The sequence below is a fragment of the Rhinatrema bivittatum genome, chromosome 13 (genome assembly GCF_901001135.1).
Source record: "Rhinatrema bivittatum chromosome 13, aRhiBiv1.1, whole genome shotgun sequence".
In the NCBI taxonomy this organism is placed as follows: domain Eukaryota; kingdom Metazoa; phylum Chordata; class Amphibia; order Gymnophiona; family Rhinatrematidae; genus Rhinatrema; species Rhinatrema bivittatum.
The window spans coordinates 76,850,998-76,875,231 of NC_042627.1; the positions used below are offsets into that span (position 1 = coordinate 76,850,998).

Here is a 24,234-nt window from a genome sequence, read left to right on the forward strand (position 1 = left end):
CCATGGAATCAGACTTATCTTTTGATTTTGTTCTGTTTGTGATCCAGTAAACCCCTCTAGGGTTATGACTGGGCTTCTGGTACTGGTTAACCATTTCTCGGCCCAATTTTTATTTTTTTTTTTATTTTCTGTTTTTCAGCTGCTTGGCAGCTTTGGAGTCTTCTGTTTATTTTCAGTGCACACCAAACGGTCCTAAAGTTGTGATATCTGGAGAGCTGTGGACACAGACACAAATAATATCCCAACGATGTAAGAGAGGTTCACGTGGCAAAGGAAAGAGAGAAGATGTGTGAGAACACTTTACACAAGTTCAGCTTCAAAACATGTACCAAAATAACAAGAAGAAATACCCAGCCTGTCTGTGTGTTGCCTGGATCCGTGACTCTCACTCTGTCCATCGTCCTCCATCTCATTTGTCGTCGTGAAATGAACAGACCTGCACTGCTTCTTCAGACCTCCTCTATTTCCACATAACATTTTTGTCTTTTGATCAAGTTTTGGAGATGGGAGTTTAGATTTTTGGTGTCTTAGACGCTTGTACGACCAAAGTGCAGAGAGAGAGACTGACACGAGCAGAAGTCAAAGGTAGCGTAAGGAAGAGCACCGACCGACAGACCTGCAGCTGTTTGAGTTTGACCCACTGCCCCCGTTTTCTGTAGGAGACTCTGGGTTTAAACCTCATTGGGCACTGATGCGTTGAAATTAATGAGGCAAACTGTATTTCAATTCATTGTTGGCATTTATCAAAATATTCTAGCCCTGATACTTAACTTCACAACCTACTAAAATTTAATTTTTCCCACGTCAGGATGCGTTGGATCAAGCGCTTTTATTTATTTTTTTTTAGTTAAATATCTTCTAAGTGAAATACCTTGCCCCAGGTTGTTTTGTTGTAAATCACTATGCAGAGTTTGTGGCTGCTGAGGCCTCTTGACATGAAGCCTCGCTCTCCGAAGGGTTCACAGGAATCTGTAATCACGGGATGATCATATAAAGGATTTTAATGATTCTCAAGGGTCACGTGCATTGTTTCTCTGTTTATCCTTTAAGCCATCGGTTCCCTGGTTAAACTGCAGTCTCTAGACTTGAGTGACAATGCGCTGGAGATTGTCTGTCCCGAGATCGGGCGCTTAAAATCTCTACGTCATCTACGAATGGCTAACAATCAACTGAAATTTCTTCCTCCAGGTAAGTGAATTCCAATGTAATCGGTCTTTCTCCCTTTCCATCTAGACATAAATATTGACAAGTTGTAAGAGAGACTTTTCAATACGCCATCAGATCAGTGCAGACTGAGCTAAGAATGATAATGTGTGACTATACAAATAGCCTCTAGGTTGGATTACACCATCAGGGTTTGTTTTCTCAATTGTCATAACGACTGTGCCTTGTAAATGTCTTCACACCCTTGTACGTTATTTCACATTATCCTGCCTAACATATACCAATCAAAATGCAGTAAAGTAGTAGTTTCTTTCACTATTCTTAACATACTTTTCGCTTTCATTGTGACAGAGCAATTACAGAAATGATCAGAGGTAATTAAGAATTAAACAACCCCCAAAACTCTTGATTGTATAAGTCTTCACGCCCCTTCTTATTACAGCAGTAGCAGCCTTGGTCATTAAGTAATTGCCTATTTTACAGGGCAGGATGGTGGTGAAGCTTTTGCCCGTTCTTCACGGCAGAAGAGCTGGAGATCGTTTGTGAACTGCGATCCTCGAGGCTTGCCACAGATTCAGGTCTGGGCTTTGACTGGGCCTCTCGAGGACGTTCACTTTCTTCTTGCTGAGTCTCTCCATTGCTGCTTTTGCTCTGTGCTTGGGATCCTTGTCCTCCCCAGTCCCAGGTTTCCCTCCAGGATCTGCCGGAGCTTTGCACACTCCATCTTTTCCTCCATCTTCACAAGCATCGCCCCCAGCATAATGCTGCCCCGCCGGGCCCCACACGTTGCTTGGCATTGAGACCTGTGAGTTCCTCTTCGGTCTTGGCCCACGAAACCTTCTCCCCGGAGCATGCGGTGTAGACGCTGTGCGGCTTTTCCTTCTTGCCACCCTCCCATACAGGCCATGTGCGCGGAGTAATCTTGAAATTGTCGAACAGTTGACGTTTTCCCCAGTCTCAGCCAGAGACCTCTGTGGTTCTTTTGAAGTGGTTGTAAGCCTGACAGTGACCTTGAGGAGCAGTTTCCTTCACTCACGGTTACTGACCGGAGGGATGGCCTGATCGCAGCAGTGTCATGGACCTGACGGTGCCCCGGGGGTTATTCAAGCACACTGACATTTTCTGAAAGCCTTCCCCCAACTTGTTCCTTGCTCAGCATGTGTTGATCTTCCTTCAAATTCGCTTCATTCCATGGAAACAGTTTGATTCTTCATCTCGCGGTCTTAGAATCGGCTCAGCTTCAGTGATTGGAGACAGGTGGACTCCATTTAACTTATCATGGAGCTTGTTAATGCAGTTCAGTGAACCGGAGCTAATTTGGGTTTGCTATGACCGAGTGTGAAGACTTCTGCTATCAAGACTTTTTTTAAATTTCTTACTGTAATCACTTTGAGATTTTTATAAATTTGTTTCTTGATAAATGTGTTTTTATTGTAGATCGGTAAAATATATTCCTGTTCTAATTCAAATGAATTTAGATTTTGTATTTTTTAGACCGCAGAATGTGAGAAATATACAAGGGTGTGAGAAGACTTTTTTTTTACAAGGCACTGTAATTCATTGGCTCTTTGTTGTTCCTGAGTTATAGGACAACCTTCCTTTTCTAATCAATAAATGAGAATAAAATCTATTACAAACTTTTGAATATTTGAAGACCTCAAAACTGTGCCGGTCTGAGAGACATGAAGCACATAAAGCTATCAGTAGGGCAAGGCTGCTGCATTGGATATCTCTGTAATATCACTTTGCTTACTTTGATGTAGATCAGTTTACAGTCACACCGATGGTGTTCGCATTCCAGATGTTAGAAAGCAGCTGTAACTTTCAGTATCCTAAGGTCTCATCATATTGGTATCCTGAAGTTTAATTCAGATAACAGTGTCTGTCGTGTTTATACCAATTAAAACCCACTTTCTTCATAAGAGTGTGGGGGGCCTTTCAGCCAAGCCAGACTTTGAGTAGATTACATTGATTTGCCTCTTAAGCCTCCGTTCCCTCGGGAGTGCTATACAAATCAGAAAGGGGAAGTATCCAAAGATTCCCCTTCCCCTTTCTGATTAAACTGAGTAAAGTTTTTGTTTAACTGGGCTGAATTTATCTTCATCACCTCCTGGCCTGGCAGCGTCTCTGCTCAGTTCTCCTCTCTCTGGTTTGCTGGTTTCATGTCCTTCCCCCAGACTGCTCTCTGCTCTTCTCCTTTATCTTGCTTGCCCCTCGCTCATTCTTTTCAATCCCAGGTTCACTAATTTGCATACACGAGCAGCAAATGACATTTTCCTTTGCAGCAGATCTTCCCGCTCCCGTTGTCTCCTGCAGGCTTCCCTGCGCGATCCGTGGCCTTCCAGCTAATGTTCAGAGGTCGTGCATGAGTCCGTGTTTCGCTTTTGTATCCTACTGCCGAAACGATGTCTCTTTTTTACTTTAAATCTTTAGTTCCTTCTAAGAAATTCCTTTCCTGAGTTATCCTTTTTACTTTTGTAAATATTTTCCATCTTTTGTGATCCAGGTTCCTACATATTTATGGTCTTAAATTTGGTCCTGTTTCATATCATCCTCCAATGTTTCTGTTCCAATCTTTCCTGCGTGCCTGTAGTACTGAATCAGCTTGTCAAATATTTGTCTACATTATAGTATTGATATTACTGCCTTCCTGTTCTTCCAGACCTGATGAGAGTTTTAGAAACTGACTGAAAATAGGCAGTGTGTGTCTGATTGGACCTCCTGCTGCCGTTCCTACTGTAGCTGTTGAATTACAGTGTGAGGTTAACCCGATTTTCATATTTTGGTGCTCCTAGGGCTAGAAAACCCCAGGATCCAGGTCGCCTGGGTGCCTACCCTTTGGTACTTAGCGTCTCAAGTTCTGACAAACAGAAATAGGAAAAGAGAAAAAAAATCCGTACAGTAACAAGCAAATTAGTGAGAACAGAAGCAAGGAAACGACCAAGAAAAGGGGCAGCTGAGTTCTAAATGCATTTCTATAGCATTTGCTATGATGGACTTGCTTAAAATCCAGTCCTGCTGCTTTAGGCTGTCCATGTGCTTGGCAGAACTTGCTTAATGAATTACAGCTTAGCAGAATTGAAAGGGCTGAAGCGCTGTGCAGCTAAGCTCGGAGGATCGGAGATGTGGGCCTGCGTTTTTAGAATTGCACTGGGCTGCTCTGGTGCGGGTAGGGTGAGTTGTAATGTTTCACACCTTGCGTCTTGCACCTGCACTTACCAGCTGTGGGGTTAATTTCCTGCAGAACCACAGCATCCAGCGTTTTCTAAGCTGCCCTGTGGCAAATGAGCCCTGAACAGATGTGAACAACTCCACAGTTTCATTTGTCAGACTAGGGGCTCATCCTTGCAGCAGAGAATGAGTAACAAAAGTATAAGGCAAAATATATAACTTACAAGCTAGCTGGGAAGGCTAATAAACTCCCTGCAGGGCTACAAGCGGATGTTTAAGGGGGAACTTCCCTTGAAAAATTCACTGACCAGGGCTATTGCTTTTTCCCCGCATACTTTGCAGGCACAAAAGGTGCCTTTTTAATTCTGGGTACTTTCTGGCTTGCTTTTTTTTTTTTTTTGTCAAAGGCATGTTGTATTGTACAAGCAGACTTTGTTGTAATTACATGAGCCACTCTGTAAAATTGCATCGCCATTAAGAGGGCAGTGGGCAACATGTTAATTTAATATTTAATATTGTGGTTTTCCTGTTGAAAGCTTGTCGTCAGCGACCCTGCCTCGAAAAATCGTGATGACTGCCCTAGCGACTGCAAACACTGCCTCAGCAGCATCCCCAGCCCCAGGAAAGAACTGAGTATTTCATAACTCTCGTAAAATGGATACGGGATATTTATATCTCGTGTTGTGAAACAGCAGCCCGGCGCTTACTCTGCTAGCCTCGTGTACTATACCGGACCACCTAGCATGCTTTTACTAGAGGACAGGCTGCAGGGGGCTGCAGAGTTGTGTTTTGGTTTATTTTATCCAGAAATGCTGAGCAGAAATTGCTCGCTTGTGAAACTGAGACTTGAACCCAGGTCAAGGACCTTTTCATTCTGTTTATCAGCCGCTGTTGTTCCTCTGGTTTGAACTCAATTTTTCAGCCAAGAACCTTGAGTCATAAATATTGCTGAGAGTGTGCAATATCACAACACGTTAGATGGTTTAAAATATTGAACATTTGTTTTGGTCTGTATGGTACTGGCTTATTATAATTCAGAGCATTAGGAAATCAAACATCATAAGCCTCTGGAAGATTTATGACCTACTCTGTCTAATGTGTAAGACCTGGAATCCACCTAAAAATCAGATTCACCACAGCAGTCTTGATGTCCTTGTGAATCATATGGGGGCAGTTTCTTACACCACATCTGTATTGCAGCAAAGTCTGCAGGTGTGTGTCAAAACCAGTGCAAAGCACAAGGGTGAAAGCAAAGGTTTGCGTGCAACTTGCTGTAGATACAGAGCACCGCAGCTGCTTTCTGCATGGAAAATAATGCGCTGTGACGTGCCGAGGAAGACTGAATATATACGCAAAATTGGTACTATTAAAATGCAGTCTGCAGGCATTGTCCTCCTCCCCCGACCTAAGTGGCTAAAAGTCCTGTACATGACTTGGGAGAAGGGGACCTGCGGCTGGTGGTGGTCCGGCTTCCTCAGGCTGCTAACTGGGATGCATCCTGGACAGGACAGGCTGAATGGACCAATTGATTGTGGTTGCTAGCTGCCGATATAGTTTCAATACGACATGGTTCTGTGGTCAAGCTGTGAGAGAGCCAAAAGCAGAGCCTGGAAATGGGCAATCGGATGAATCTCTGTAAGGCCAAGGGCGCTTCAGTGGCCTGCACTCGTTCTCAGACGACCTTGTGCTTTCAGAAGAGGAGAATGGGAAAAGTTTGCCTTAAACGTGCAAACCAGTTATGATAGGTTGTGAAATTTGTTAGCGGTGTTGTGATTTAAAATGTATAAAATGAATCTTTTGTTGCAGAGCTGGCCATTTTCCAAGCTTTTTCATTTTAGCAACAGTTTTTGTAGCCTCTTATTAAGCTAAATTGTTTGGGTGCCTCTAATTAAAAGTTAAACATCTTTTAATGATCTTGGCACAGAAAGCAAGATTCAGACTAATGATGCAGACCTTTTCTGCTTCAGTACTGGCACAGACATAGCTGCCTTTGGCTTCCTAATTTAGTAACAAGACATCCAGATAGGCAGGCTTGGTATGCCAGGCACCTTGCCAGGGAGTGTAGTGGTTTGGACTAAATGAACTCGTGGGGATAGGAGGAAAACAGAAATGAGATGACGTGAGCTTTGCACTTCTTATGGAGCTGGAACATCTCAAAATGCAAAGGCTGCGCCTTTCTATCAATTCAAGAAGATAATGAGGCTTCCCGAAACCGATGTCCATCTGGACATAGGCGCTCTCTCGGCAAACACGCCCTTAGATAGGACTCGTGCTTTGGTTTCATGCCGGACATCTGGTTGTGAATTAATCCCTCGTACCCTCTCTTTTGGAATAAGTAGAATTTCCACCCTCCAATTACTTACCCTGTTTATTTGAATGCACTGTTAGCCTGTTTCCAGCCTTTTTAGATTTATTCCACCATAAATTTTATGTGGGTTAGTTCATTAAGGTATTGCCAGAACAGATACAGTGGTTACTTGTATGTTGTATTTGTCTTGTCAAGGGCGTATAACGTTCCATGTTGGATTCTCCTCACCAGCTCAACACATTTTAAATTTAACAGTAAAAAAAAAAGGGGATAGAAATTGCCACAGTGGGTCAGACCAAGGGTCCATCAAGCCCAGAATCCTGTTTCCAACAGTGGCCAATCCAGGCCATAAGAACCTGGCAAGTACCCAAAAACTAAGTCTATTCCATGTAACCATTGCTAATGGCAGTGGCTATTCTCTAAGTGAACTTAATAGCAGGTAATGGACTTCTCCTCCAAGAACTTATCCAATCCTTTTTTAAACCCAGCTACACTAACTGCACTAACCACATCCTCTGGCAACAAATTCCAGAGCTTAATTCTCCGTTGAGCGAAAAAGAATGAATGCTTTGTATTAAAATAAACATTCGTGCTCTGTGTTTTCATGATGCTGATGTCTGAGGCAGAGCCAGCCTTATGGCTTTGCACTGTGATTTCCAGTGCCCATCAGTCCTGTGCCATTAGGGCCTGTTTTCGGCGAGGGACATCGGTGTGTTCATAGCCACCGTGCTGTCTGCTGGTGGCTAAATGTAGCCCAAAACGAGTCATTGTCATGGCCAACGTCACGTGCACGGCTGCTGTTACTGCTGCTGACCTCTCTCGATTGCCTCCCAGCAGCTCCGTTGCGGGAGGTTTCGTCAGTGTGAAGCTTCCCCACCTCACACCGTGACGTTTTTACCCGACAATCCTCGCAAGACGTTACGCAGATTAAGATGGACTCACAGGGAAAACCAGAAATGACTCTGGAAACTAACAAATCAAAAATACAAAGAGAGCAAGCAAATACAGCTTTTAGGTAACAATGAGGTACGTAGACCTTGAAAAATATTTTTAATACCCAGAGGGATCAGGCAAAATACAAACGCATGGTTGTGAGAGAGCAAGCGGAAGGCAGCAAGGCAGAATATCTTTGAAAGCTGGGTCCCTCCCGTTAAAACCATAGAAAAAGAGGTTTCATGCAGGGGGAAACGATTAAAGGGACAATTCCCAAATCCCCGCAGAGCATGGAAGCTCACCTTGAAAGGGAAGACGCTCTACCAAGCTTCTGTGTGAGATGCTGCCCTGCACAGTCCATGGGTAACTGTGGGCTGGGTCCATGGAAGGAAACCGCGGCCAGAGATGAGAAACTTGCACCCCTGTGCGCTCTGAAACTCCTCTGCCCTCCCCCCGTCCTGCGGGCAGACACTGGGCCGTTTTCAAAAGCCCGAGCTACGAGGGTAAAGGAAGTAAAACTGGCTTGTAATGAACTGGAAGCCAACCTGGATTTGATTACACAAAATGGACTTGCTGAAGTCAGGGAAGTGCTGGGCCATCTTTATTTAAAATCTCGTTTCCTGCAAACTTCACGCACACAACGGTGTTCAGTGCGGCTTACAGAAATAGCATCCATGTGACATCAGTAAACACAGACATTGACAGCTAACGCCAGCACTTCATGTACCTGATCTACCTTCCAGGCAAGTGTTGGTTTTAGGAAGGCTTGGCAGTACCTTAAAAAAAAAAGAGTAAGACCATGAAATGTTTCTAGCTCGTTCCCAGAAGAAAGCGAAAGGCGTATTTGTGGCCTGAAAGCAGATGGGAAGAACAGAGGGGCTTCAAAATTGTTTTACTAAACTTGTAAATATTTTCTCTTTCCCTTCCCCCATTTTGTAAGGGCCGGATATTTCTCCATCGGTATAGCTCTCCGCACCAGGGGGCTTTCCAGCAAAGCACATACAAGCCCTTGCCCCAAAGAGCTTGCACTCGAAATGGCTGCCTGAGGGAGGCCCAGGCTGGGAGAGTGTCGGAGCTGAACCACAAGGCCTCCACGAGTGCCCATGCTTCTGAGGTCGGTCACATTGCTTCCTCTGGACACGCTGTCCGCCAGCGCTCTGCACCCCGGAAGGAGAGTCCAGCAGTCTTGTGACAAGTGGCAAGTTCTTAGAAATTTTGAATGAAACAGTGAACCTGTTCAGGGTATCGGAATGAGTCAGCTCTGCACCCTCCTCTTTGCTTGCTTTCTGCTCTCTGCCCACAGTTCTGTACCACTTCCTGCCCAGGAGGGGCTTTTCAAAGCCCCTTGCGTTAGCAGCAAACAGGGTGTTTTCCAGTGTGCAAAAAGACTGTCAGCCACATAAAGTGTAGCTTAAAGCATGCCCTGCTGTTTCTTTAAAGCTAGGAAAGTGCTTGACTAGACATTTATCTCTTGTAAGATTTTGCAAATGTAGATTTAAGGAAAAAAAAAACCTGAGCCTGTGAACTTTATTTTTGAAAAGGGGCAACATTCTTTCAAAGCCTGCCCAAATAGTTTTTAGCTACCTGGACCTCTCTTGAAGTCCATTGCGGTTACATTTGGTGCAGCCCCTCCGGACGTTGATACCAGCTTTCCTGTGCACAGGCTGAACCGTGGCGTCGAGCTGCATTGGCTCTCTCCCTGATCCAGGCAGGACAGTTTCACAGAGAGAGGATGTGCCGTCTCTTGCTATAGCCGTTTCTCTGTATTGATGCTAGGGAGGAGCAGCCGGCAGTATAATAACCAAGAAAAGTGAGGCCTGCTCCTGCTGTAAAGGAATTCGGTCAAGTTTTAGTGCTCCCTGGGCTTGCAACTAGTTCAGGGACTGGAAGCCGACAAGGAATTTAGGCAACGTTGGATCGTTGAGCCTGGAAGTGAATGTTACTATATCTGCAGTTTGAGTAATGAGAATAGAGGGAACGCAGGGCTTGATTCATTAATGTTCTTCCCCCATTCTGAATGAGTTCCGTCCTCTGACTCGGTAGCAGCAGAAAGGGGCCACTTGATCTGCCTACAGACAAGGACTGCAAATCTGTTTATTTGCCTGCTTAGTCCCGGCCTTTTTTCTGCACGTAGATCAGATACTCAAAAGGACTTAAAATTCTGCAAAAGTCTGAATTGGCCGGCCTTAGGGGGTGAATATTCAAAATGTTGCGCATGTAAAAATTAGCTCTTATGTGCCAAGTAGCCTGTACTCTTGCATTCTGTCTCTTATGAAAGTAAAAAATGTGCATGCATTTTCGCTTTTGCTTGCACGTGTTTAAAAAAGGAGGGGGCAGTCCATTTTTGCACGTACGTTGCTATTTTAAGAGACATATACTTGTATAATTTTACTCCTGCAAACTATCTGGCATAAGTGAAATTAAACGTGTATTGTGTGGTACTGTCTGGGTGAACTGGGGAGTGTTCAGGCTGAAGAATCAAAAAGGTCCCGATGACCCGGTGAAAGACCGGGCCGAACCGGTAGCCTAATTGGTAAACTGGTAACTTCCTTGATGCGCACATGTTAAAAATGCACATAAATCCTACTTTTATTTTTACGCATAAAATACACGCACGCATGTTTTTAAAATACGTAGGAAAAGTATTCTCGTTGTGCGCATAAGCCTGTGGGGTGGACATGAGCATATTTTATAAAACATGCATAAATTATATGCACGGACTGTAAAACACTAACGTAGATCTGCTTGCAGCCATATACACACGTATATACGTCGTGTGCATTAGTTTGAAAGTTATCTTCCCTGTCTGACAAGTACTGCTATCCGGTGTGAGTGCGAAGCACGTGGGAAAAGAGCTTTGAACAAAATGAAAGTCGTGTTGGGTGGATGATGATGTGGTGTAGATGGCTCATGTAATTTTATAAGATATACTGCTAGCTAATTTTCTTTAATCCATAGCCTTCCAGGTCATTTTTTATGAGTGGGTGTAACCGTCTCTGAACGTGGAGCTCTGTAAGGAAGTATTCTTCTCAGGACACTTAGAAAAGTATTTTAGGGCTGGTGGCCTATTGGCTCAGCTGCAGTGCTGCACACCTCCATGCGGGGTTATTTGTGTGATTCTCAAGCCAGCAGTCACAGTGAAGGCTGGGATAAATTAAAAAAACCAGGAAACTCCCCACGTACTTCCGATTGAAGACTCGTTCAGAGTGACAGAGTGCCATCACAGCGCTGCGTGTGTCGTGTAGCGCTATAGAAATGTTTAGTAGCAGGAAACAAACACTTGTTTTATTTTAGCATATTTATTAGTGCATTCGAACCCCCTGATTATCAGGTATAAAGTGAATGTTCAGCAGGAGAGCTAGAGAAATGACGTTTCAGTAGTGAAAATTGAAAATGACTTTGTGCCTTTGAATGTCATTGTGACTGGCAGTGGAAGATCGACGTGCTATGGAAATCTTGCTCACTGCCGATTAAAGGCAGCTGAGGTGTGTTACGTTCAGAACGCTTCGATAGAAGAATTAATTTAAGCCAGGTATAGTTAAATCTGGCTACTTAAACCTATAATTGTCAGCTCACAGATGAGGCACCAGTCAGTTAAATTAACGACTTACTGTTGACAAATTGGTGAAATTTCCAGCTTGTATTCATTATTTCTCCTTATACAGTATTTTCTTGTAGCGATGCCTGTGCATTACTGTTTAATACCACCTTAGGAAATCTCTAGAGAGGACGAACATTTATCAAAGTGTAAGCTATACATCAATTATCAGCCTCCCGAATGTCTAATCAGACTTGCATAGGGTTCTGTATTTCTGATTGACAATTTTTCTTCACCAGGGGTTCACAGAGAATGTTACCGCCAGAGAAAATTCAGTCCCCATCTTTCATTTGTAGACGTTGATGCAGTTCAGGGCCGTATGTTAGACCCAAGATTCTCTCTTCTCCTTCCCGCTCCTCTGGCTGGAAGTAGTCACAAGTTGCTTCAGTAACGCAAAGACATCTTTGCCTTGCAAGGCGTTTTTAATCAGTTAAAAGTAGTGTCCTGGGTTTTTGTTTCCATGCATTTTTAAGGGGAAGTTTTACAAATTGCAATGGATAAAACTCCTTCCCCACTCTTTTGTGCTTCAAAGAGCAGTGATCTAAGGACAGGAGAACTGGCCACCTTGGGTTTTGAAAGCTTTAAACGCCCATGATGCATGGTTACTACTGGAGGAGGCAGGTGAGAAGAGTGCCTGACACTGACCACTTTGGTACAGTAATTGATGTAGCAGAGGGTAAGATCTCAAACAGATGACTCCAGCTGTTTGCTAGGAGTCAAAAAAAAAAAATCTATAAAGCTAAGAACCCCTTTGTGGCCAGCAACTGGAAGGACCACGTTGTGCTTGGCAGCTACTTAGTTCGTTCAGAAGAGGGCAGAATAGGCTTAGGCCAGGCAGGGAAAATAACACGGATGATTAATATAAAATCCCCTCCAAGCATCTGACCTCTATTGAAATCCTGAACTTTCATTGTTACTTCAAGATTAAGAATCATAAAAGTGAAAGAAGTTGAACCAAAATGCAACAAATATTTTTGGTATCATTTTGTGAACTCGACAAGGCCAGAGGTGCGGCCCAGAATTTGTCTACCTCTCGTCCCCCCTTTTGTCCTTCAGTGGTCCCTGCTGGCCTCTTGCTGGATGGTTGCCTGGCAGGAGCTGTCTTCCCTCGGAGTTCACCACATTTGTAGCTCCCGCAGGCCTGATCAGCCCCAAAAGACAAGGCATCCAATTCTGCATCGCTTGTGTCGTGGCCTGAGCCGCAGGGCTGGCCCGTGTCTCTCTTACCAAAAAGGGGGATTCGTACTGAGCGCAGGCTACGATTTTAACATTGTTTACCTTTCCTTCTCTCTCTCCCGCTAATGATTTATCTTTAGTTTACGTAAACTCCTGCAAAATAAACTCATTTTTCTTGTTAGGCAGCTTTTGAATGTGTCCCATAGTAATTTAGCTAAAAATGCATCAAATTGTCTCCAGTAAATATTAGAGTTCTTTGAATTTGTCAGTACGATTCCATAGTTGGGTTTTCTGAAGAATTTTCTCCAAATGGACCACATTCCAATTCAGGAGCACCACTAGAGGAATCCAGTCCCCTTGGATTGGCCAAAGAGATGCCCTTTTCCAAACCTCTAATTCCTGTTTTGTTCTTTATTGGTGTGCAATGTAGACCATTTTTTTTTGTCCTTTGAAATGTTTTGTTTTGGTTTTTCTTCGTTTTTTCTTAATGGCTCTGCAACCTTTTGACCTCTGTTGAAGTGTGCAAACAGAAAACCAAATTTTGGTTTCCCTAAAATACATTTGTTTTATATATTTTGTGGCTGAAATAACATCCGAGCCAACTAGCGACTTGAAGAGCTGTTTTGATGCAGAAACCAGATGTTCCTCCTTGGGAAATCACAGTATCCGCTGTCACTCTATGCAAGTGTGGGGGCACAGCACATCTGGGTTTAAAACTCGGGCAGAAAGTCACCTCAGACTGCAGTGGCCTGTCATTAAAAAGCATCGTACGTTCCCAATGAAGACGTTAAACTCCGAGCTTGCATGGAAGCCAAGATAAAAGACCCCAGTCTATGAAATAATGAACTGGCAGTCAGGCTTTGCAGAAGCAATCCTCAGATGCCTCAGCGACTTCGTACACACACGGAGTCGTTCCGCCCTTAACGCCAACGAGCATGGGGAGGCTGCGTGTTTTAGGCAATGACTCTGGCTTGTTTTGGAGGCTTTGTAGAGTTAGCAAACTTGTTTGTAAGAATAGATTCTAGGCATCCTTGAGCTAGGGAGGGTAGTGCATGGAAACGGACTGAAAAGTTCAGGTAAAAAGACAGACAGAGGAGGGCGATGGGAGCTGGTGTTTGGGCTGAGTAGGAAAATGTATGTGCTTAGCCACCCACAGTGGAAGAATTGCAACGGGACAGACTGGATGGGTCGTTTTGGCCTTGTTTTGCCGTCAGTTACTATGCATTTGTCTTTAAGGGTTTGATTGATTTTATTAAAAGTTATTGTTCTACCATTCATTTCAAAAACATCATAACAGAGTGCAATAGAGGAATGTTGCAAACATACACAACAATATAATCGCATCACTAAACCTAAAATACTTTACTCTGTAATCCTGCCTTGGAAGCTAATTTTGATTTCCTTTCATCCTGTTTGAGATATAGGAGAAGCTTTTAAAAGTAATGGGGTTAAAAAAAAAACCAAACATGAAGCTAGGAAAACTTCCATGACACATTATTTAAACCTGACACCAATGACTAAGTGGTTTGCAGCTTAATCACACCAAAAACTTGTGAAAGAAGTAAGAACAGTCAGTACTGATACTCGCACAATTTGACAGTGTTAGCATCTGATTTTATAACTGTTTGTAAGATGGCATACTTGCTTTTTCTGAATTTTAGGGCAGCTGACCCCAATAGAGAGTTCAGAGGCATTTGAGGAGATGCCACTCTTGTGCAAAGCTTGCTGGGGTTTGTAGTTTTGAGGGCATCTCGTCTTGTTTGGAAGGGTGAAATTAATCTGGAACTTGAAAAGAATGGAGAGAAGCAGTCAGAAAGAAACAGGCTGGGAAGCTGTCAGGATTACACAGCTCAGACTCTCGCAAGAGCCAACATGCTAGTAGGGAATTTCCATTTAAGAAGCCTGGCAGCCAACATTTAGGGGTTTTTTTTGTTTCCTAGTACATAAAATGCAGGGTGGTTCTTTCTGCGTGGAGTTTTTCTAGCTGGTATTAACCTCACACATTCATGCCTGCAGTGCCTTGATGATTTAGGCACTTCAACAACTTTTGAGTGAAAATTTAAAAGCAGAATTGTCCCTGTTTTCCCCAGATCATCTCTGGGAAGGGAAGTCAGATCCCCGTCCTGAACCGCTTACTGCGGTGCACGTGAGCTCACGCTTATTTTCTTTTTAGAAAATTGTAAGCGGCTGTATGCAGTTTTCGATAACGGCCCTTGTTGGAAGATCATGGACTTTCTCACCATAGAGGCACTAGGAGCTCACAGCTCCTTTGTGTTACCGAAGGGGCAGTTGGTCGGCAGCTAGGTGAGAGATTCTGCTAAGAGAGCACTAAAAGCAACAGATGCATCCGGACGGGTGTCTGTTCGGGGGGAGGAGGAGAGGAGGGGGAAGGTGCCAAAGGACACAAGAGGGAAACTGAGCAGTAGCCGTAAAGGTAGGTTTTCTGGGGGGTTTTTTGTATTTTATAATCTTAAGACAATTCTGACTGGAAATCAACAAAAATGTACCCTGAAAGAGAAGGGATGGAGGCCAGGCCTTTATCCCAAGAGACAGCTTCTGAAGCATCGTCCAGTTAAGAAAGAAGATCCTAACAAGAGGCAGTGTCTAAACAGTGTGCGCGCATTTGACCTGACCTTCATTTTGTAGCTTTGCAAATCTTCTGAAAGAAGGCTGAGCTGGGGTTGCCTACCAGTGTGGCTCCTGATCTAACAGTTTGGGCTATGATAGAGCAACGGGAAATGCAGACTGCCAGCAAATCACATAACAAAGGTTTGTTGAAAACAAAAGCTAAATGGATGTTAATAAGGGCTTATTCTGCTCTGGACAGAAGACCAGAACGTGAGCAGGGCAGTATCTCCACTGTGGCCACGTTGGAATAAGACGAAATTCCAGCATCTCTAGTGGCAGGAGCTTTTGGTATGTGGCATCTTGACTCCTTGTCTTTGTTAGTGTAGGCTAGATCAGTAATCGGGGCAAAGCGACTACCTCCGGTTAGACCCTTGTGACTTGGAAGGAGCTTCTAGCAGCTGCTTGTGTAACATGACAGCGATGTCTTTTTTGGAACGTTTTGAACGCATGAGAGCAGGCCGCGTAGATCTAGCAGCGTAAAAGACGGATGTATTATAACTCATTCACGGTGCCCTGGTAGGGTCTCCCTCACAACCCGTGAGTCTGCTCTATGGCAGTGTAGGACAGAAACTGAATGAAGCTCGCCTCATGTGGAAGGCAACCTCGGGGCTGGCCTAGCCAAGTCATTGATATGAGAGACCTTCCTTAGAGAAACTTCCCCTCACATTTTAGCCTCATTAAGCCAAGTGCTGTGGCTTCAACCCTTATGAAAAAAAAAACCCTTCTACCTCAATTTTTGCATAAAGTAGTTCAGATCTTTCATTACCAAGTGGGAAGTGCATTTTAAATCTGTGGATAAAAATGGTGTGCTGTCAAGAAAAATAGGATGCTTTGGTAATTTAGATATTTCATTGAACTAAAAAATGTGTGTATAAATGTTACTGTACATTAGAAAATAGTTTTGACGAATGCTGACTGTCCTGGTGAAAGCACAGTCAACCACTTGGCTGTATTTAGCAGTCTGCAATAGTAGAAACATGACCTGCTCTGGGGAAGCCCATAGCCAGGCAGGTTTTTGAGATACATTTGCATGTGTTGAATCTCCATGATATGCACATTTATTGTGAGTTTCCTGAAAACCTGACTGGACAGGTTTGGGAAGTCCCATCTAGTCTGCCCATCCGCACCAGCTGACTGCAGGTACTGTACTAACTAGCAGTGCACTTAGGTGGAGGGGTCTGTCTGGCAAGGCCATTCAGGAGACCTAGGGCGCTCATGAATAATGTTATTCAGATCAGGCTATGAGGCTAGAAACGTCCTAGCAGCTGGACCTGTCTGACAAGCTCCAAGTACTGTACTGAAGCCCACAGGCACTCATGTAGCCAGGTCTGTGTCTGGCAAGCTTTGCAGGGGACATAGTGGCTGAGTGTTCAGGCAGTAACCTCACAAGTATTGCTGGCTGTTTAGATTATTACTGAGCATTGTGGTTAGACCAAGGGTCTGGTCCTCCACTCTGCCCAGTCTACAAAGGCAGTGATCTCAGGTCAATGACTAAAAAGAGGATAGACTCTGCCCCACCTGTGAATCTTCAGCAACAGGCAATGTAGAGCCTCAGGCTCTTTGTCTTCAGCAGCTGGGGGGAAAAGTCCATCAAGTGCTCCTGCAGATGATCCTTCTCCAGCTGTGTGTGTGTGAATGAATATCAAAGGTGTGAGACCTGATGTCGGTCAACTCTCCACATTTGGATTTCATCAGGCAGATTTTTGCCTTTTGTACATTGAGTGCCTTGTATGTTGCTGCTCCAGTGGTTTGTTTTCAGCCTCCTCTTCGGAAGAATGTTGTGTGCATGTGTAGCTATCCACACTACACTTGTGTTAGTGATTCTGGATCTTTTGTGCTTTTTCTCCTGGTTTGCATAGGGGTTTTTGGATCCTCCAAACAGATATTCATCAATAATACATTAACTTCTTTATAGCTTGCGTTGACTCTCGTCAGCTTCACCTCCTGATGCTTTAGCCTCGCCCTTACTCCATTTTTGGTTTGGCCTCACATCACCTTTGCCTTCTGGCACTGGAATTCCGAAGCTATGATGACCTTTATCCATTCACACACAGGTCATTTTGGGTCATTTTTAGCCTGTGTACAATCAGATGTTCTGATTTTAACTTTTCACCCGTGCACGTCTCTTATGCATGTTATTCTTTAACTTAGCTGAAAGTTAGTATAAACAACACCTCATCTTTCATGAGCATGTTTGACTGCTGGAGTCTGACCTTCTACCTGGCATTTGCAGTAACATTGTTCAGTTTTTTCCTTTGGTGAAATCTTACTCCGTTTTCTTTCCCGTCTTCAGGCCATTCTCGCATTTAGGGATGGTGGTTATGCAAGCTTGGTTCTAAGCTTAATTGGCAGTATCTCTCTAGTTCCCCGTGGTTGAGTTTGTTGCACCAAAAAAAGAAATGCCGTGCTGGTTCAGACAAGGGTCCTTCAAACTTAGGGTCCAGGGCACAAGTTTCTGGCAGATTCCAACAGATCCACTCCCAGGGATAGCAGTGGCTTTCCTTAATCTACTTGGCTAATAATGTTTTATGGACTTTTCCTCCAGGAACTTGTCCCCGCTGTGCTCATCATGCTGACAGGTCCCCTGCCAACAGATTCCACAGCTTGATTTGTGCACGGAGAGAAAATGTGCTTTCTACAATTTGTTCTAAATCTGTTGGTGGTTAGTTTCATGGAGAGAGTCCCCCTTTTTTTTTAAGTATTATTTGAAAGGGTAAATAACTATCCTATTCCACGCATGATTTTATAAACCGTCTCTTCCTCGTCGTAATCTCTGGGATTCTCCCTCCCGCTTACAGATGGCATGAAAGCTTCGTCCTCTGACATCACTACCATAAAGACTGGCCCAGCAGAGAGGAAGCTGATGGTCTCTGCCTCCAGCAGAGGGAGCGGAGCACAGACGTCACTGGTTCAGCAATATGGGGAGTGGCCCTAGGGCAATGGCCTTCCCTAAGGTCACTTTCCCTAGGAGCCAGGGCTCAGCCTCAGTAGGTCTGAGCTTCCCTCCCCAGGGCACCAGTTGTCTTGGTCTCCTGGTTTTTTGACAAAATCGCCTAAACTGTGAGTTAAGAAAAAGCAGAGAAGCAGCCTGGCCTGAAGCATCACACCCTGCCCCAGGTATGAACGAGGAGGAAGTGCGCCAGGTGCAGGGCCCAGCGGGTCCCTAGAGTCCCCAGCTTTTTCTGATGCAACTGTGGCAAGAAGCAGGCCCTGGTAGAGGAAGGAGGCAGGGAGCATGACCTTTCCATGGCTGCTGGAGCCGGTTTCAGGGTGGTCAAGACATTCCTTCGCAGCGTCAGAGGTTGGGGCAGCGTCGGCGAGCACAGTCCCCAGGGGAGGAGGAGTCTGAGTTTTGGCTATGTACCAAGCTGATCTCTAGATAGAGAAGTAGAACAAGGCGGCTTCTCTAGGGGAAAAGCCCAAGTCGCTCTCAGGCTGGGGGGGATTGGAGTCGCAATGTGGCGGCCCGGGGGGGGGGGGGGGGGTTAGAGGAGGAAGAGATTTTAGGTGAGGAGGAGCCTGGGACTAGGAATTCAGCTGTGCATTTATTTAGGTCAGATGAGCTGGGAGCCCTAATTTCAAAGGTCTCGCACGCAGGTCCTACATTTGAAGGAAGAAATGCTCAGTGTTAGAATGAAGGGAAATCCCATTTTGACAGGGATAAAGAAATCTTGCAAGGCATTTCCCATCCATTCAGCGATCCAGCGGAGTGGGAATTGCCCAAGACTAGGCTTAGAAGCCGTAGACCTATGCAGAAGCTGAACCTAATAGAACAGCAGGATAAGGAGAGGCTTCTAGATTTGCCTAGAGTGGATGCAGCTATCGCAGCACTGGCAAAGAAAATTACCATACTAGTAGAAGGTGAGGCAGCCTTGAAAGACCCTCAAGGCAGGAAAGTGGAGATGTTAGTGAAAAGAGGTTTTGAGCTTTCATCTCTGTGGAGGTTATGTAGCCAGGACCCTTCTAATCTGGACTCAGCAAGAGATCCAGGGTCCGGAGGAAGCAGGTCCCTTAGGGGATAAGGCAGATCCGACCCTGGTGGATTCGGCAGCAGCCTTTGTGGCAAATACGATGTATGACCTCATAAGAGTCTTAGCTAAATTAGCAGCAAGAGAGGTCATGGCAAGACTATTATGGATGAAAAAGTGGGCGGTCGACTCGGCATCCAAGATCAGGTTAGAGAAGCTATCCTTTGAAGGGAGACTACTGTTCAGGGAGGACCTAGAAAAGATGGTCAAAAATTGGGGAGAAACAAGGCCCCAGGGGTTACCGGAAGAGAAGCCAGGAGGCTTTACGAGGTTGGGGGGGGGGGGGGGTAATTGGAGACAGTGGCCCTGGGAGTATAGACAGAGGGGCAGTAGAGGCCAGATCTCCTGCCCAGGCAGATTTCAGCCCTTTTGGTACAACAGACAATTTCCAAAGGAAGGGGAACACCTTTGTCCTCCTTTACGACGAAAGCACACAACAGCAGGGAGCAGCAGGCCCCCCCCCCCCTCCATGATTCCCCAGGCAGGGGGAAGATTACAATCTTTTTAATCAGGAGTGGGCCAGGATAACAGAGGACCAGTGGGTCCTGGATAGAATAAGCAGAGGGTATCACCCAGAGTTAAAATTCCCCTTAAAACTTCTTCATTTCCTCTCCATGTAAGGCAAGCAGCAGAGAGGCCGTCAGGCAGACGTTGGACAGGTTAATCCAGCCCCAGGCCGTTATCCCGGTACCACCCGGTCAGGAAGGCATGGGGTTATATTATGTTTATTTTCTAGTATCCAAAAAGGAAGGGAGCTTTTGGCCTGTGCTCGACCTAAAGCAGGTAAACAAGGCAGTGATGGTTCCCCATTTCCTCATGGAGTCACTAGCAACAGTAAAGGCAACGGTAAGGACGGGGGCATTCCTGGCAGCCTTAGATTTGTCAGAAGCTACTTTCACATGCCCAGCAGGAAGGATTTCCAGCGCTTCTTACAATTTGAAATAGCCGGTCAGCATTACCAGTTCAGCCCATGTGAACTGGCAAGAGGGCACAAGAAGCACAACCCTAACAAGAGGCAGACCTCGTTATGAAGATGGCGGAGATACGTTTCTTGGATTTCTCTGCAGTGCACATAGGAGTGGACAAACGTACAGGTGGACTTCCTCAGCTGACGGAAGCTAGAGCCGGGAGAATGGGAGTTGTCAGACGAGGCGTCTGTGCTTATAAGCAGGGTGTGGGGCACTCAACAGCGGGATTTAATGGCAACAAAGAGGAATGCCAAGGCCAGCCGGTTCTTCAGCCGAAGGTCAAATTTGGAAAGACTCTCTTACAACCTGGTTAATGAGAGAAGAAGGTTTAACAGAAGAGGGTACTCGGCCCAAGTAATCACTACTCTGTTAAAGGCCAGGAAGAGGACCACCTCTTTCACACGCAGTCGCATTTGGCGCGTTTTTGAAGCCTGATGCAAAGGCAGAAAGTTGGCTCTAACGAAAGCAGAGATCACCTCAATCCTGCAATTATTACAAGAGGGGCTAGCAGTCAACACACTGAGGGTGCAAGTAGCGGTGATTGCATGCTTCAGAGGACCATGCAAAGGGATCTCTGTGGTCACTAGCACAGACATGGTGCACTTTCTCAGGGGAGCAAAGCAGGCGAGACCATCCCGAAAGGTTGTAGTGCCACCATGGGACCTGAACTTGGTACTGAAGACACTAGCCAAAGCACCGTTTGACTCCATTAGGGAAGTTTCCCTGAGAGATCTAACACTGGACGGTGATGTTGGCAGCCCTCTTTTCAGCCAGAAGTATCTCTGAGTTACAGGCACTGTCTTGCAAGGATCCGTACCCATCCTTCTCAAAAGAAAAAGTGACAATCAGACCGGTAGCCACCTTCCTACCCAAGGTGGTATTGGACTTTCACCTCAATAAGCCCATCTCGCTTCCTGAATTTAGGAAGATGGAGTGCATAGGAAGACGCAGAGATTTGAGATTCCTAGGTGTTCGTAGGTGTCTGTTGAAATACCTGGAAGTGACCAATAACTTCAGGAAATCAGACAGGCAGCGTCCAAGGCCTCGTTCGCCAGATGCATCAGGGAGACAACAGTGGCAGCTTACATAATGGAAAGCAAACCAGTACCGGATGGGCTGAGGGCACGTTCTTCGAGAGCACAGCTAATGTCTTGGGCAGAATTCAGATTGGTTACATCTGAGGATATCTGCAGGGTGGCCACCAGGTATCAGTCCACACTTTTACAAAGCATTTTAGATTACACCTCAAAGAAAGAGAGGAGACCACTTTTAGTACAGGGGTCCTAGAAGCAGCGCTTGGGATCTCTCCTGAGGCGAGTATGGCTTAGGTACATCCCACAGGTTACTGGTCTGGCAGGATGAAGAGGAAGGTTCAGTTAGGTCTTACCTGCTTTTTCAGAACCATTGTGTGTGTGTGTGTGTGTGTGTGTGTGTGTGTGGGGTTTGTTTTGTTTTGGGTTTTTTTATTCCTACTGCAAGAAGTAGGGAACCAGCGTTCTATAATACCAGGGGAATTATCAACCTGGGAAGGACAACAGACAAGGGAGCAGGCTGGGTGATGAGCTGATAAGTCTCCGGAAAACAAAAAAATATATATATGTTTCAGAAAAAGGATATAAAGATTAGACTTCTTGTCTGCTGGGCCAACCTTTATGGTAGTGATGTCAGAGGAGGAAGCTTTTGCACTCTGCCCCCATCTGCTGGTGGGAGGGAGAATCCCACAGGATTTAAGGAAATCCAGTTAGCAGGAAAGATCTAATTGTACCTTTTCCAAGCTGAAGAGCCCTAACTTCTTGCTAAAGAGGAGCTGTTCTAACCTCCTTTGTCATTTTCTAGTTCTGCTGTGTCCTTTTGAAGATGGGGTGACCAGAACTGCACACAGTACTCAAGCTGCAATTGCACCATGGATCGATACGGAAGCAACCTGATATTTTCTGTCTTATGTAACTTTCCTATTTGCATCGTTCCTTTCTTTCACCGCCGCTGCACACTGAGCCGAGGATTTCAATGCATTGTCTGCAGGGATTCCAAGGTCCTTTTCCTGGGTGGTGAATCCAGCATTGCGTACCTGGAGTTCGGATTATTCTTCCCAACCTGCGTCGCTTTATGCTTTTCCACATTAAATTTCATCTGCCGTTCAGATGCCCAGTCTCCTAGTTTCACGGGGTTTTAACAACTTTGGTTTTAACAACTTAGATTTGCAGACGACAACCATTATTCAATCATCTCACTCACCGTTCCCTTTTCCAGATCACTTATGAATATGATAAACAGCACCGGTCCCAATACCAATCCCTGGGATGCTCCACTACTGACCTTTCTCCATTTAGAAAACTGACCCCTTTGTCCTTCTCTGTTTTCTATCTTTTATCCACTTATCAGTCCACCACATTGCCTCCTATCCCATGACTTTTAATTTCCTGAGGAGTCTCTTATAGGGGGGCGGGGGGCTTTGTCAAACGCCTTCTGAAAGTCCAAATATCCAAAGGTCAGCTGACCTTTACTGCTCACTGAGTAATAGCTGCACTGAAAGGTCAGCTTACAAGAGCACCCATGTAAGATGTATGCAAGTGTAGACGTAAGAGAGTTATCCTTCTGTGCACTTCTGCCATCGTGCAAGCAAAAGGCACCAATTATGAGATCCGATGGGTCTGTATTGGTCGAGATATTTTCGTTGCACGTGGCATCTCATGAACCGCAAAGAGGCTTTGGGGCTATTGTGATATTGCATACAGAATGATATCCGTGCAGTAGCTGTAAAGATGGTACACAATAAGCATTTTCTAACATTTGTATTTCATACACGGAGTATTTTTACTTATAGTACATGCTTTGGAAATATTAAGCAGTATATAGAAGGTACGGTAAATGAGCTTGCCTGCTGTCTGAATATCCCAGGGGAAGAAGAAAGCTCCTGAAAGTTTAAAAAAATTTAAAATTAAACTAATTGCAATTACTTGTTACTCCCTTCTTGAACTTTTCGGATCCTAGTTATTCAGCATGTGTAGTAGATTGTCTTCTGGAGATAAGTAGAGCTCTTCTAGTTTACACTTATGGTTTGTGGTTTCAGAAATTGGTGACCTGAAGGAGCTACAGACACTTGACCTATCAACCAATTGTTTAATAACGTTACCGGAGAGGTTGCACCTATGCCATTCCCTGCAGTACCTGACGGTAGACCGCAATCACCTATGGGGTGTACCGCGCCAACTCTGCCAGCTTCCAAACCTCAACGAGCTTTCCATGGCTGGAAACCGCCTGGCCTTCTTACCACTTGGTAAGTGAATGGGGCAGCCACAGAATTTAATTCTGATTCCCCCACCGGAGTACTGAAAAGTGAACTTACATGTTTAACTACGACACACATGTTTTGGGTAGCTGGCGACATTTTGTTGTAGATTGGATTTTGTGCATTCAAACAACGGGTGAGATCATAAAAATATAATAATTAAATGCATCCATTAAAAAAAAATAAAAAGCCCCTATTGTAATTTGAGCCATCCCCAGATCTCACCAAGAGCTGGACACATTAAGTGGCCTAAACATTGCCCTGCCCTTTCAGGATGAAAACACGCACACAACTCTCAGTACAGGCCCTTTTAGCTGGCAGAGAAGGGAGCGGGGTAAGGGCAATGAAGGGAAATCCAGGCTCTCTTTACTGCACGTCCTTGCTCAAAGTCCACGCATACTTTCACACACACGGTCTTTGTCAAACCTACATTTTCTAAGGGAAACGCCAAGAGGAAAGTTAGCTTGCAGGTGGCTACAAAAGTGCCCAGATGAACATTTAAAGTTACAACAACCTTTTCAGTTTTTTGGTTTTATCTGATTACATACATACATACTAGAAATGGGGCAATGTGTATATTGTATGAAGTGCTCAATAAACATACAGAAAGGAGCACGTGTGTATAATGTCCCAGAATAAAATGAGGCCTCATTGTGATTCTTGCAGCTGACCTCGAGGTAGCAGGAGGAAGGTTTTGTATTACAGTGCCCGCCCCGTTCAGATGCGGCTCTTCACATTTCATTTCTGAATGGTGGGTTAGTACTGATAACGACAGTCCCCAGCAGCTCTTGGAAACAGGGTCGCTGGGTAGTCTGTATTCACTCTTCAGACCTCCGGACCTCATACTTGGGGTACACTCTTTAAAAGACGCGACGGCCCTACCCGTTCATATTGATTGCGTTCTGTTCTTACAGTGCGTCTTCGGCTGTCGGGGACTCTCCGTTGTGCCCAGGAAACAGGATAGGGCAGTT

At 45.0% G+C, this 24,234-nt stretch overlaps 1 protein-coding gene across 5 annotated transcripts in view; it reads left to right on the forward strand.

Moving 5' to 3' along the window:
• LRRC28 (leucine rich repeat containing 28) overlaps positions 1-24,234 on the forward strand; it is a 64,835-nt gene that overhangs the window by 25,095 nt on the left and 15,506 nt on the right. For 3 of the 5 annotated variants that reach the window (XM_029574586.1, XM_029574587.1, XM_029574590.1), the window contains 2 exons: positions 1,051-1,188; positions 23,045-23,251. In XM_029574586.1, the coding sequence (XP_029430446.1) occupies positions 1,051-1,188; positions 23,045-23,251 (345 nt within the window). The remainder of the gene's footprint in view (positions 1-1,050; positions 1,189-23,044; positions 23,252-24,234) is intronic. The other 2 variants (XM_029574589.1, XM_029574588.1) reach the window with 2 other exon arrangements.